General features: G+C 58.7%; 1 protein-coding gene across 2 annotated transcripts in view; it reads right to left on the minus strand.

The window, feature by feature from the left end:
- Positions 1 to 12,700, minus strand: part of GLI2 (GLI family zinc finger 2) — a 248,427-nt gene that overhangs the window by 20,891 nt on the left and 214,836 nt on the right. For both annotated transcript variants that reach the window (XM_067742345.1, XM_067742346.1), the window contains 2 exons: positions 3,103 to 3,304; positions 1,293 to 1,506 (listed from right to left, as the gene is read on the minus strand). In XM_067742345.1, the coding sequence (XP_067598446.1) occupies positions 1,293 to 1,506; positions 3,103 to 3,304 (416 nt within the window). The remainder of the gene's footprint in view (positions 1 to 1,292; positions 1,507 to 3,102; positions 3,305 to 12,700) is intronic.

Consider the following 12,700-nt stretch of genomic DNA (forward strand, 5'->3'; position numbering starts at 1 on the left):
AGAGGGGAACACAGGGGGGCACCCCAAAGTTCTGCTTGGGCTTTACTCTGGACTCTCCGCACTAGGCCGTCCAGGCCAACACTTGTGTTTGCAGTTTCAGAAACTGAGTCACTGCACAGCTTGGTCCTCTGGCCTGGGGCACAGCCCGGGGAGCCCAGGGCCGGGCCCACCAGCACCCTCCTCCCTACCACGCAGCCCCCCCCCCCCACAATGGAGATGGAGCAGAGACCCTCTCTTTGAGAAATGCTGGGGACCCCGCGCCCGACTCAGCGGCCTCAACTTCTCAGCCCTCCCAGGCAGGGGCGGCTCTGGGTCTGAGGACAACAGGGCCGGCCAGTCCAGGAGCGGGACAGAAGAGCTTGGTTCCTCAGGACAAGCGGGTTAGAGTTGCGGTGTCAGGGGATGTGACAAAAGCCGGACAGCCACCGTCTGGGGGAGGTGCTAGGTGGCCGCCTGGAGCCCTGGGGAGAACTTTCTAGAAGAGGGCCACTCCTAGACCGCACGGCCTCTGGTCTTTCCTCCCCAGTACGTGGTCACCTCTGCCCTGCCAGCTGGGTGGCCTGGGCAGCTGCTTCACCTCAAGGATGGTCATCGTGAGCGCTAACCAGGATCCAGGTGGACCCAGGCTCAGTGACCCAATACCGGTGGCAGCCCCACTCTGCAGGGGTGTGAGCTCAGGCTGAAAGAGCTTTCAGGTAAGTCAGGGTTCAAAACACGATCTGATTCTGAGGCCTGCGCCCTTCCTACTATCTGATACTGTCTCTAGGACTCCAACTGCATTTTCTCATCTGCAAAACAGGACTTTGTTCATTCATCAAATGCTCATGGCACCGAGCATGCCCAGTGCTTGTGAGCCGGCCCGGGCATGTCAAAAGCCCGTTGGGAAGGTCGAATAAGATGGCCTTGGGTAAACTCATCTCTCAAACTAAGCCGTACAATATTAATTACCCGTTTCAGCCATCCATGTTACATGCTGTGTATGAGGTCCCTGTATGATGCCTGACTGAATACTAGGGTTTCTCCATTTAGTCGTTATGCTTATTGGACAGTCAGCCAAAGAACTGAGGCTGGGTGCTGGCCCATGGTGAGCGAGGGCAGTGTGAGGACCCAGCCCTGGCCTCCTGACTGGGGATCCAGCCTGAGGCCCGTTTGATCACGTGGCCTCTGCCCAGAGGTACGGTGCCAGCCAGACCCGTGCCCAGAGTCCTTCCACATGTTCCTGGCATGAGATGGCCATGATTGGCCTTCGCTCGGTGCAGATGAGTGCCTGGTGGCCCCCCGCCCCCACCTACCTGGTTGGCATCACTCAGACAGTTGCTGCTGCTACTGAGCTGCGTGGATGTGGCATTGATGGAGGTGAAGGCCATGGGCTGCTGGGCCAGGAAGGTGGGCGAGGGCTGGATCAGGGGTGGCGTGTGTCCGAAGGCCGAGCCCAGGCCCCGCTGCTGGCTCAGGATCTGCTGGTAGGCCACGGGGTTGATGGGGTGGGGGAAGGTGAAGGCCGGGCTGCAGAGAAGGGCAGACAAGGTGATGGAGAGGGGTGGGGTGAGGTGGGGGCAGGACTCTGTGAGGCTCACGCTTCCTGGACAGACAGGACGCTGCCCGGGGATCTGGATGGGCACGCTGCTGACTGCCCCGTCACCATGGCTTTACCCACTCAAGCACCCGTGGCTCCCCACTGCCGGCTGTCTCAGGCCTCCACTTCTGTGCATAGCCCCCAGGCCCCGCCCCAGGACGCAGCCTCTGTCCCTGGCCCTTCACTGCTCTGTTGCCTGAGATGCGCCCCTGCATCGCTGATGCTCCCTGACTATTTGAACCCCGTTCTAATGCCCCCTCGTCCAGGAAGTGTGTCCCGAGCCCTCCGGTTCCCACTGTCCTCTGTCTTCTGAGCTCTACCACGCCACCTGCATACGGGCCACTCTTTCCAGAACAGGACACTGAGGGAGAAATGGTGCCCTCCGAGGCTAAGCCACAGAAGATGCCGGGGCTTCCTCCTTGCTCTCTGGGGTCACTCCCTCTGGGGGTGGGGGAGGGGGAGCCAGCCACCATGTTGTGAGGACGCTCAAGCAGCATGTGGAGGGGCTCCCGTGAAGAGCAACTAGAGCTTGTGCCAACAGGCCCAAGGGCCAGCCATCCTGAAAACAGACATCCAGGCCCAGTCAAGTCTCCAGGTGACCACGGCCCTGGCCGACATCTGGACTGCAGCCTCGTGAGAGACCTGAAGCTACGCCAGTCTCATGCTCCTGACCCTTGGAAATGCTGCGAGAGGCTAACTGCTTACTGTTTGATACTGCGGGGTTTTTTTTTGTTTTTGTTTTTTTGTCACATAGCAAAAGATAACTGATATAATTGTTATCATCCCTTATCTCCGGGTCCTTGGGCTGAGCTCTCTTGGCATTCCTAAGCTCCTCTAACCCTGGCCTCTTTCAGGAGGGCCAGTGTAAGGACATGGGTTTCAGCCAAGCTGGCTGGGGTCTGAGTCCTCTGAACAGTCAAGGGCTGCACAGAGGGGACGGGGCGGGAGGTGATGGTGAGGTCTGCGTGTGCTGTGACCACAGAGCGAGACGTCTGCCGGCCCAGAGACATGCAGGCCAAGCCAGTGTCAGAGCTGCAGCAGTCCAGTGCTGGTCAGTGACACTGCTGAAACACTAGGAAAGTCCCCTTTGACTTCATGATGGAATTTTTCACGACAGGCCCGATAAGGGTTACTAAAAAATCATTTGGTGGGTGAAAAAGAGGCCCATGAAGATGCACCCAACTGTTGGCATGTTTCAGTGTCATCATTACTGGTTTTGAATTCCTAGAATATTCGCAAGTAGACTGACTTACAAGTCCTATAAACAACAAAGTCCTCCTGTAGAGCACAGGGAGCTCGATTCCATATCCTGTGATAAACCATGTGGAAAAGAATATGAAAAAGAATGTATATACGTGTATAACTGAGTCCCTTTGCTGTACAGCAGAAACTAACACGACACTGTAGATCAACTATATTTCAATTAAAAAAAACACCAAAAACAAGTCCTGTGTTTCTCCCGGGATGCCAGTGTGGACCCTCTCCACTGGGCCCCAGCCTGGCCCCGGCTCGCGGGCTAGGCTCACCTGAGAGTGCCGGCCGACAGGTGCCCGTAGGAGCCGCTGGCAGCCGAGCTGCTTCTCGAGTTGTTGATGTAGGCCACCAGCGAGTTGGGCGAGGTCCGGATCATGCGCTGCAGGTCAAGGCTGGCATCCGAGAGCGGGGAGATGGACAGCGCCCGCTTGCGGCTCAGGCGGGGCGTCACCCGGGGGCTGGAGAAACGCGACACTGCAGGACAGCCAAGCCAAGGCGCGTCAGCAGGACCGCACTTGTGGGGGTGATGTGACGGGGGAAGGGGACTGGGGGGGGACAGTCTGATGGGCACTGCGGATCTGCCCCTGTCCAGCTGGCGGCTCTGGGGCACAGGCCTCTCTCGGCCTCAGTTTGCTCATCTGTATGATGGGCCTGGTCCACACCTGGTGTGCTGAGGATCTGTGTTAGTGCCTGTCCTGCTAGGCACACAGAGGCCGAGACCGGGTCCAGCAACGCCTGAGGCACAACAGCCAAGTCACAAACCGTAGGTGACCTGCTTGGTGGCCTCTCACATAGGGAACCCACCAGTGAAGCCAGCAGCGGGCCAAGAAGCATGGCCCGGCCAGCGCCCAGCAGCCCCTCTGCCCCTTCCGGACCCTCCCAGGGGCAGCCACCAGACTGGTCTCTCATCCTCAGCTTAGCGTTGCCTGTTTTGCGTATTTGCCTATTACATAAATGGAATTATCAATGCTTTTTCTCAAACAGCTTCTTTTGTCCAACATTATCGGTGAGGTTTCTCCACGCAGCTGTGTGTGGCAGGAACCAGCGCCTTTTTTATTGCTGTAGAGCATCCCAGCGGGTGACTTTTCCACAGGAAGGAGAGGGAAAGGAGCCACGTGCTCCAGGGTCGCGGATCACGTTGCGACCAGGATCGCCCCAAAATGCCCTGAATGGACGTTCGCCAAGCAGAGGCCCTAGACTCCTGGCCGGTCTGGGGTGGGGAGGACAGAGGATGCCATGGCAAAAGGCAGCCTGGCAGCACGCAGACGGCTCTCCGACACCGAGGTCCTTCCCTTCTGGAGTCGCCTGGGCCTCGGGGACCTGTTGCCTTAAACATGCATGCACGCACGCACACGCCTGGTGCCCTACCCAACTGCCTGTGGGTGCGCTCTCCCCCTCCCCATACATACACACGGAGCTGCAGGGAGGGAGGAGGGCCTGCCCCCAGACCGGGCTCCCCGCTCCTCAGGACCAGGGGCCCCAGACCGCTCCTCCCGACAGCCCCTCCTCTCCCAACCAGGGTTCTGGTCTCCCCTCTGGGCACACAGCAGCCGAGAAATGGTGTGACCACATCGCTGGACAGGAATCCACATGCCAAGGTTCCCACCCTGTCCAGACCCTCCTTGGGCCCGTTTCCTCTTTGTAAAGGGTCCCCAAGTGCCTACCTGCAGGGCTGTGCTGAAGAGCGCCTCGGCACCCACACCTGCACTCAGCGGTTCCCGGGCTCGTGATGCCCACCTTTCTCCCTCCTGCCTGCTCAGCCCTGCCCAGACCCCATAGGTCCCCTCCTCCAGGGAGACGCAGGATGTCCTGGCTGCGGGGTTGTGAGTCAGTGTGCTGTCTCCACCACTGCAGGAGAACTGAGGGCAGGAGTGATACCCTGTGACTCTCTGGGCCCGCATTCCCAGGACCAACCGACCCCCTAGAAAGCCCACTACCACCACCAGAAGCAGCCTCGGTCGAGCCCCTGCCCACTGCCCCCTGCCCTGGGGGTCAACCACGCCCAGCCCTCCCCCGACCCCATCCTCGGCTGGAAAATCTGGGAAGCCCCTTTAAGACTGGGCCACCAGAATCCTCCGGCTGGAAGGGGATTCTGGGGTCTTCTTTCCTAACCATCTCCTTTGTGGATGAAGGATGCTGGGTCCAAGACCAGCTGCCCCGGGTGGGTACCCTGTACGTATGTCTGTACAAGTGCACGCGTGTAATCATAGACTTTGTTTTCAACCGGAAAGGATGAAGCACTTGTAGGAAAGCTCCCAGCTGGGAGAAAAAGTTGAGTTACTCAGGGTATTCTTTTCCTTGAACATCTTTGTTTTTGGCCTGCCGTTGATTCTGTTGGGTTCTGAGGCCTGGGGCTTACAGATCTTTTAGCAAGCAGAGCTATGGTGGGTTCACGGAAGGTGCTCCCATTCGGTGAACACCAGCTCATTCTGCCCCGCAGAGGGGCCTGGGAGCATGGCTGGCACCCAGGCCAGCAGGTGACACACTCAGGCCGTGTCACCACCTTTGTCTTGCGGTGGGAAGGACCCCAGCCCACACGCCTAGGGACACAATGTCGCACAACCTCATTCTGCCTCACAGGGTCTGACGGAGCAGCCCCTCCCCAGCCAGCGCTTGGGCTGTGCTGCAGACACGACCACCCTTCTGAACAAGCATCCCGCACCACAGAGATGTGCCCTGGCCCATGAGCAACTAGAGACGGCGTGTGTCCCTTTGGTGTGGTGTTTGGATAAGTCCCTGCTTCTGAATTCTGGTGCACAGAATAACCCAGCGACAGCCACCCCTTAGTGACATTCAGACCCACTGTTGCAATGAACGGCCATCACTGCCCCCCGAAATGCAAACCCAGCTGTGCAGATAAGAAAACGAGGCTTGGGGACGTTAGCGACTTGCTCAAGGGCAGGATTTGAACCAAGGTCCAAAGAAGCCCTGCTGTGTGGTTTTTCTCTGTCCTGAGTGTACCTTCAGAGAGGTGGGGAGAGGCAGGGCCAGGAAGACGCTCTCAGCACAAACAGCTTTTAAATCCTCACTTTAGCGGCTCTGATAGTGAACTTCCTGACAGCCAGCTGCCTACCTGGCCTCCTGCGTCTGAAGGGCAACCACAGTTCAGCCCAGCCCTACCTCCTATAGGGCTGGGCTCGGCGGGCGCCCGCCACCCATAGAGCAGCAGAGCGGGGGACCCGGGAGTTGGCCTGACACCCCCCCCACCTCCTTCACAGTTGCATCTCCCACTTCCACCAGCCCAGCCCCCCACTTGCTTGGGGCATCCCGGGGCCCTTAGTTAACTGCTGTCTGATACACATTCCTCACTGCGGCCAAATCAGATCATGTCTTTGCATTTGCCCACCCCAAACCTTTCCAGAGCTCCCACTGCTATTAGGAAAAAGGCACAAGTCCTCAGTGTGGCTTACCCGGTGGCTCCGTGGGTGCCCCTGACTCCCTCTCCAGCCTCCTGCACAGGGCCTTTGCACATACTGCTTCTTCTGTCTGCAGTGCTCTGCGCTCAGCAGGGTCACCACTTTCCCCAGGAAACCATCGCTAACATCCTGGAGTTGGGCAGGTCCCCCGGGACACTCTCAGGGCACCACGGTCCCCTCTCTGTGGATAGGTGCGGCTCAGGGGAGTTCATACCTGCTTGTGTATGTCTGGTTGCTTCTGTTTCTCCCGCCTCTGTGAACTAGGGACTCGGTCACCCTGCTCACCGTTATATCCCAGCACTGGGATCCGGCTGGCTCGGTGGTGAGTCCAACCGGAGATGCCAAAAGCCGGGCGTGGGGCAGAGGCGTGGTGTGTCAAGGGGCAGTGGACGCTCAGCCACCCAAAGTCAGTATTTACTGAGTGCCCCGCGGATGCTCGGGGCTGTTCTAAGCATTTTCAAGTATAAAGCCATTTAATCTTCACAACTGTCTTATGAAGAAGGAACCATTATGAGCCTCATCTTACAAAGGAGAAGACAAGTAGCTTGGCCAAGGCCACGCGGCCGGGGGAAGTAGAGAATGATTGGAAAGCAGGCAGGTGGACACCAGAACCGCCGCCGCACTGCCTCTGCTCAGGTGGGGAGGGTAGCTATCAGGGGAGGGCTCTCCTGGGTGCAGGGGCCCAGGACGGGGACACACACACACACACACACACATACCCCAGTGGGGGCACACAGACAGCCTGACACACTTACTGGCTGCCCTGGGGTGCATTACTCAGCCTGCTGAGCCTCTCTTTGCCCATCTGCAAATGGGGGCAGCATGGTAGGTGTGTCCTGAGTACACAGGGGCAGCACCATGGACAGTGCCTCGAACCCAGCAGATCTTCCAGAATGAAACTGTGAATGAACACGGCTTCCTTAGGGGCCAGGAGGACTCTTTGGTGAGCAGGGTGAGCTGAGAGCTAATCATGGAGAAAAGGACAGCAAATCTAGAGAAGACGACTGAGCCACAGTGGAGGACATCTGTCCCTAAACACTCATCCGCCTATCCAGGTGTCCTCCAAGCTTCTTAATTCTTATCTACTGGGTTCACTCCTTGTTCGTCCTCACTTTAAAGGCAACTCTGAGATATAAAAGTGAACCTTCTAAAAGACTCCTGTTACTTATGAACTGTGTGGTAAATGGGAAAATACAAGATGGGGGGTAGATGTAATATCATACAAAGTAAGAAATACACACACATCTTTGCAATGCACTCAAAAAAAGATTTTGCTACTAATATTTGGATTCCCACCCTCTCGTGCGCCCCTAACAAGATGAAACAGGCCAGATCTGACAGTGATATTCATCTCTGTTATTCCCTCCCCTCAAGGGAAATATGTTTATTAATGCGCCTCTTCCCTTGATAAATTACTAAATAGAAAGAAAAGCCTGGCACTCATTTCCCGTGGCTTCTCCTGTGATTTATGACCAGGATTGGCAGACGCGTCATGTCCATTCATCTGTGGATGCCCCCTTTCTGAGAGCCGACAGCCGCTGGGTGACCAGCCACCTGCCTGCCCTCACCTGGGCAAACGCCAGACGCCACCTGACCTGGATGCTGTTTTGTCCGCTAGTTCTTTCTTTTGCTCCTTCGCGCGTTAGTTCACACACCCACCAGGCCCTCCTGCAGCAGCCTGTTTGCCAGGCACAGGCCTTGATGCTGGGGGAGCTGCAAGCAAGGATGCTCAGCCCCGTCTCCTGGAGCTCAGCATCTTGGTGGGAGGTGACAGTGGTACCTGTGGCTCTGGGCAGGATTGCTAGACACCACCAAAGCAGGGTTACCCCAGGTTACCCCAGACTGCTCGTGGGGGCGGGGGAATCTCTTGCCCTGGGATAGTTGGAAAGGGCAGGAGATACAGAAACAGGCCCGGGACCCGGGCAGACGCAGGTTCTGACCCTGCCTGCCAGCTCTAACTGGGTATCTTTGGGCGAGTTGCTGGACCTCTCTGGGCTGTTTCCTCACCCAGAAGATGGGCCCAGAGCGCCCACCTCAGGGTCACTACAGACTACCGAGCAGCGTAGCGCCCACCATTCCGGATGGGCCTCCTGTGGGCCCGGGGCCGGGACGCGCCTTCCCCGGGGCCAGCAGGGCACAGCCTCGTGGCAGGGCTTGTGAGCCCTGACCCCCACTGCTTAGGGAGCATTCCTGCACGGCCCAGCCCCTCGCCCGGACTTTCTGGACTCACTAAGGAGATGCTCTAAGGAAATCCAGCCTGAGGACTGGACCTGGCCCACACTTGGCTGTTCACACCCGCTCTTGCGCGGGAGTAGAAAGCACCAAGGCTCTGGAGCCCAGAGACGTGGGGCTGAGGCCTACAAGCACATTTCCCAGGCCTATGATGGAGACAAAGCAACTTAGGGCTCTGGGCTCGAGGCTGCTCACCTGGAAAGTGACTTCATGACGCGTGTCTCACGAGACTCTGGGCTGGCTTGCCAGATGAGCCGGACACACCATCTGGCCTGAGCCTGCCCTCAGCACCCTGCCCCCCGTGTCCCTCCTGTCGGCAGGCTGGGTGCGGACGCCCTCCCAGAACGGGGCCTCTGGCAGCCCCTCCGTCAGCTCCCCTGCCTCTCAGTGGCGTGATCGGTGTAACTGGTTCCTGAGACCTCCCCGGACCCGCAGGCAGCATAAGGAACGGGTGTCAGAACGGAGGTGACATCCGAGTGAAATGAGTGTCAATACGACAATAAAATACACAGCTCGTAGGAAATATGGGCTGTAAGCAGACAACGTTTCACTCGGAAACATTTCAAGCTCCTCAGCGTGGTGGGGCGTGGGGTGGCGGCTGCGGCTCCGCCGTTAAATCACCAATACTCAACGGCATCACGCGAGAAAATTCCATTTTAGGGCCCCAGTGACAAGCAGCGACCTCCCTACTGTCTAGAGGACCACTAGGCAGAATAACCTCGGACTCCCGGACTGGTTATCTATCACCTTCCAAAGCCACATCACTCCTCACTCTTCTGGCTATAAATCAGCCTCCTTAAAGAACAGGGGCAATGGGCCTTCACTGACCACCTGGAGGCCAGGAGGCTCCCGGGAGAGGGAGGGCGGCTTCTGCTGGAGATGCCCCTTGTCCCGCCCACAGCCCGGCCCTGTGCTCTGCGGGGGACGGAGGGCTTGGCTTTTCCATTCAGCACGAACCCCTCCAACTCCAGCCTTGCCGCTAAGGCTGTGGCATCTTCCCCAGCGTAGGACACACACACGACCCAAAGGAGATTGTTTAGGCATCACGGAGACACAGACGGGGACATCTTCCCCAGATATTATGGGGTTTCCCACTTCAGAAAAAAAAATAAAGTTCTATTTTAAGGTGAGTCTGTTAAAAATATAAGACTAAATAAGTTATCGTGTAGGTGGCACTTGGCTAAGGTAAAACTGCTGGTGGTTTGCCAGCGGGTGGGCTGGGGACACTGCTCTGCCGGATGTGGACCTGGGTGGCCTTCCTGACACCCTCTCCCCAGGCCTCCTCACAGCCGGGTGCCCCTGGTCTCCACACCCCAGCTTGACACTCATCACCCCTGGGATGTTCTCTCCCCCATGGCTCTGCCTCCTCTTGGAATGTGAAGTGCAGGCGCTGAGGAAACAGGCTGAGTAGGCGGGGCGGCCTCGGGACAGGAAGCTTCCACAGAGCAGGCCCCCTGGGGCACCGCGAGAGCGGGGCTTGGAATGCTGTGTTGCTAGCACCTGGCACCATGCCTGGCACGTAGTAGGTGCTCAGTAAATACCCTCATTCATGAATGAATGAGGAGAGTGAGTGTGCGTGTGTATGCTGTGTGCGCGTTTACGGTGTGGGTGTGTATGTGGTATGTAGGTAGGGTGTGTGTGTGTGTGCACGAAAAAGAGAGAGCGAAGAGACACACACACGGAGTCTCCCCAACTCCGCACAAACTCTCAGGGCCCCTGCACGGGCAGAGAGCTTACGTGTCCCCATCATGTTTATGGGCAGCTTCCTCACGTGAACACACATGTCCTCGGAGCCTCAGGGCCCTTTCCCAGGTGGTCCCATGAGCCCCGCTGCCCGGGCCCCAGGCCTGCACACCTTTCCCTGTGAGAGTCTGAGCACAAAGAAACTTGACTGGAAGACCCACTCACACCTCCGTGGGGTGGACAGAGGCTTCCCGGGAGCATCTCTCCCCAGACCCGTGCAGCTGGGACCAGCCGAAAACACCAGAGCTGGTGGGCTTCCCAGTTCCCACGGTTCACAGGAGGGGAGGGGCCAGGGACCACCCCCCCCACACACACCCAGAGGCAGGCCTGGGCCCGAGTCTCTCGGGGCCACGTAGGCATCGGAGCTGCACAGAAATGCCTAAAACTTTAAATAGCGGACGCAAAAGTTCTGGCTGAAACTGGTTTGGAAAAAAACTAAGTAACGGCAAATACAGGAATTCATGCTGGACTTCACTCTGATTTCCTTGGAGGTAAGTGATGGGAACAAAGGAAAAGAAACCACCCGTTCCTGATGTTCACAGGGGTTTGTGAAAATCCCCGGGTCACCACCAACCCCCATCTCAGCCCGAGAAACCCATGTGTCCGTCCAAACCAAGGCTGGAGGTGGTGAAGCTCCACTCTGCGCCTGAAGCCCATCACACCCTCAAGACCAAGGCAGAGACAGGATGTCGGGGGCTGTGCTGAATTCATCAGGGCGGCTCCCACGCCCACTGGTGAGCCCACCTCCTCAAGACCGCCCGACCCCCGTGTCTCAGATGCTCAGCCCAGATGCTGCCAAACGCCGAGCGCCCCAGAGCAAAGCTGCCTGTCCCCTTCCAGGCTCCCTGCAGGCCGACAGCTGCTGGCCTCGCACAGTCTCTTCGGATTTGTTTGCATGTTTCTACCCCAGGTTCTTTTGTGACTGCTGCTCCCTCCCTCCCTCCCCCCACAAACACAGAGCCCTGCTCCTTGGCAGGTGCTCCTGGACCTGTGGGGCTCTGGGTTTGTGAAGACAGAGGGCCAGCCAGTTACAGCTGGGGCCCCTCGGGTCCTGCAGGTGGGCGGAGGGAGATGCAGAGCCCAAGGGGAGCTGATGTGGGCGGTGGCCCGGGAGAAGTGCTGGCTGACCTGAGTCCTGGGACCTGGTGCAGGACGGAACGAGGCCAGCCTGCGGGGATGGTGGACAGGTGCAGGGGCGCAGATGGGGAGAGACAGGCTGGAGGGAAGGCTGCTGGCCATGTGGTAGAGTCTGGGTTTCACCCCGAGGGTGATGGGAGGGGCGGAGGGAGGCTGAGCTGGGAGCTGGCTGGCACAGGACTGGACGGCCGGCGGGGGTGCTGCGAAGGCAGACTTGGCAGGTCTCGGGTGGGCTGGCCTGGGGGGGGTGGGCTGGTGGTGAGGAAAAGGTGTCCAGGAGGAGGTGTGGCATGGGGCCCAAACATGGGGTGGACGGTGGTGCTGACAATCGGCAGACAAAACCCTGCAGAAGGTGGTAGATTTGAAAGAGGGCAAGGATACCGGTGGAAAGAGATGGAAACCAGCACGCAGGCAGCACTGACTGTAAACCTGGCACCGAGCCACGCTCACACAGCATGCAGGGCATCACCGTCCAGGCCCCACCGGGTCCCAGCAGCACCAGCTGTCCCAGAGAGGACGCAGCTCAAGTTGGCGTGGCCTAGACCTGCCCGCAGCACCACCATCCCTGCAGCACGCTGGCTCCAGCCCAGCTGCTCTGCCCACTGGGCTCTCCCCGAGGCCATGGCTCAGGGGGCCCCTCAGATGTGCTGTGCTGCCTGGGGCGGTGTGCATGAGGGAGAGCCCGTGATGCTGGTGACAGACGGAGCGGGGCCTGGAACCCTGACTTGAGGCCTGGGCAACTCCCTGGATGCTGGGAACCCCAGGGAGCCCACCTTACGGCAGGGACGGTAATTCTGGCCTCGGAAGGGGGCTGAGGGGAGTCACCCGGGGAGTGAGCATAAAGACATGGCACACAGGCAGACCTCACCCGGATGCTCTCACACGTGCACACAGCGGGCGCTCACACGTGCTGACTCGGCCTCTCCCGCCCTCTGGGGACACCTGCCTGACCAGACCCCTCGGCCGTGGCTTCTCTGTGTCTGCCCAGATGGCCTGGTGCCACCCAGCCCAAGGCCTTGGAAGGCAGACATCGCTTGGGGAATCTGATGTTTGGACAATGGCAGCAACCTTTATGCCCTGTATTGTCGCTGTTGTCTGAGTAGCAAGCGCACGTGTCCTCCCCAGGGCCCTCCCGCTCCCTGTGGGGGGCACCTGCAGGGCTGTTATGGGGAGGAGAGACAAAAGCATGTAGATTTATGCACTCAGGGGGCCGAGAGGCCTCACTGCACCCCTACACTGTGTGCCCATCCTGGACGAAATACCATCCTGGGGAAGACACAGGGGCGAGACAGACCCAGGGACCAGATTCTGGTGGCATCGTTTGGTCGTGCTGCGGGTTCCC

Source organism: Pseudorca crassidens, chromosome 6 (assembly GCF_039906515.1).
Source record: "Pseudorca crassidens isolate mPseCra1 chromosome 6, mPseCra1.hap1, whole genome shotgun sequence".
Taxonomy (NCBI): Eukaryota; Metazoa; Chordata; class Mammalia; order Artiodactyla; family Delphinidae; genus Pseudorca; species Pseudorca crassidens.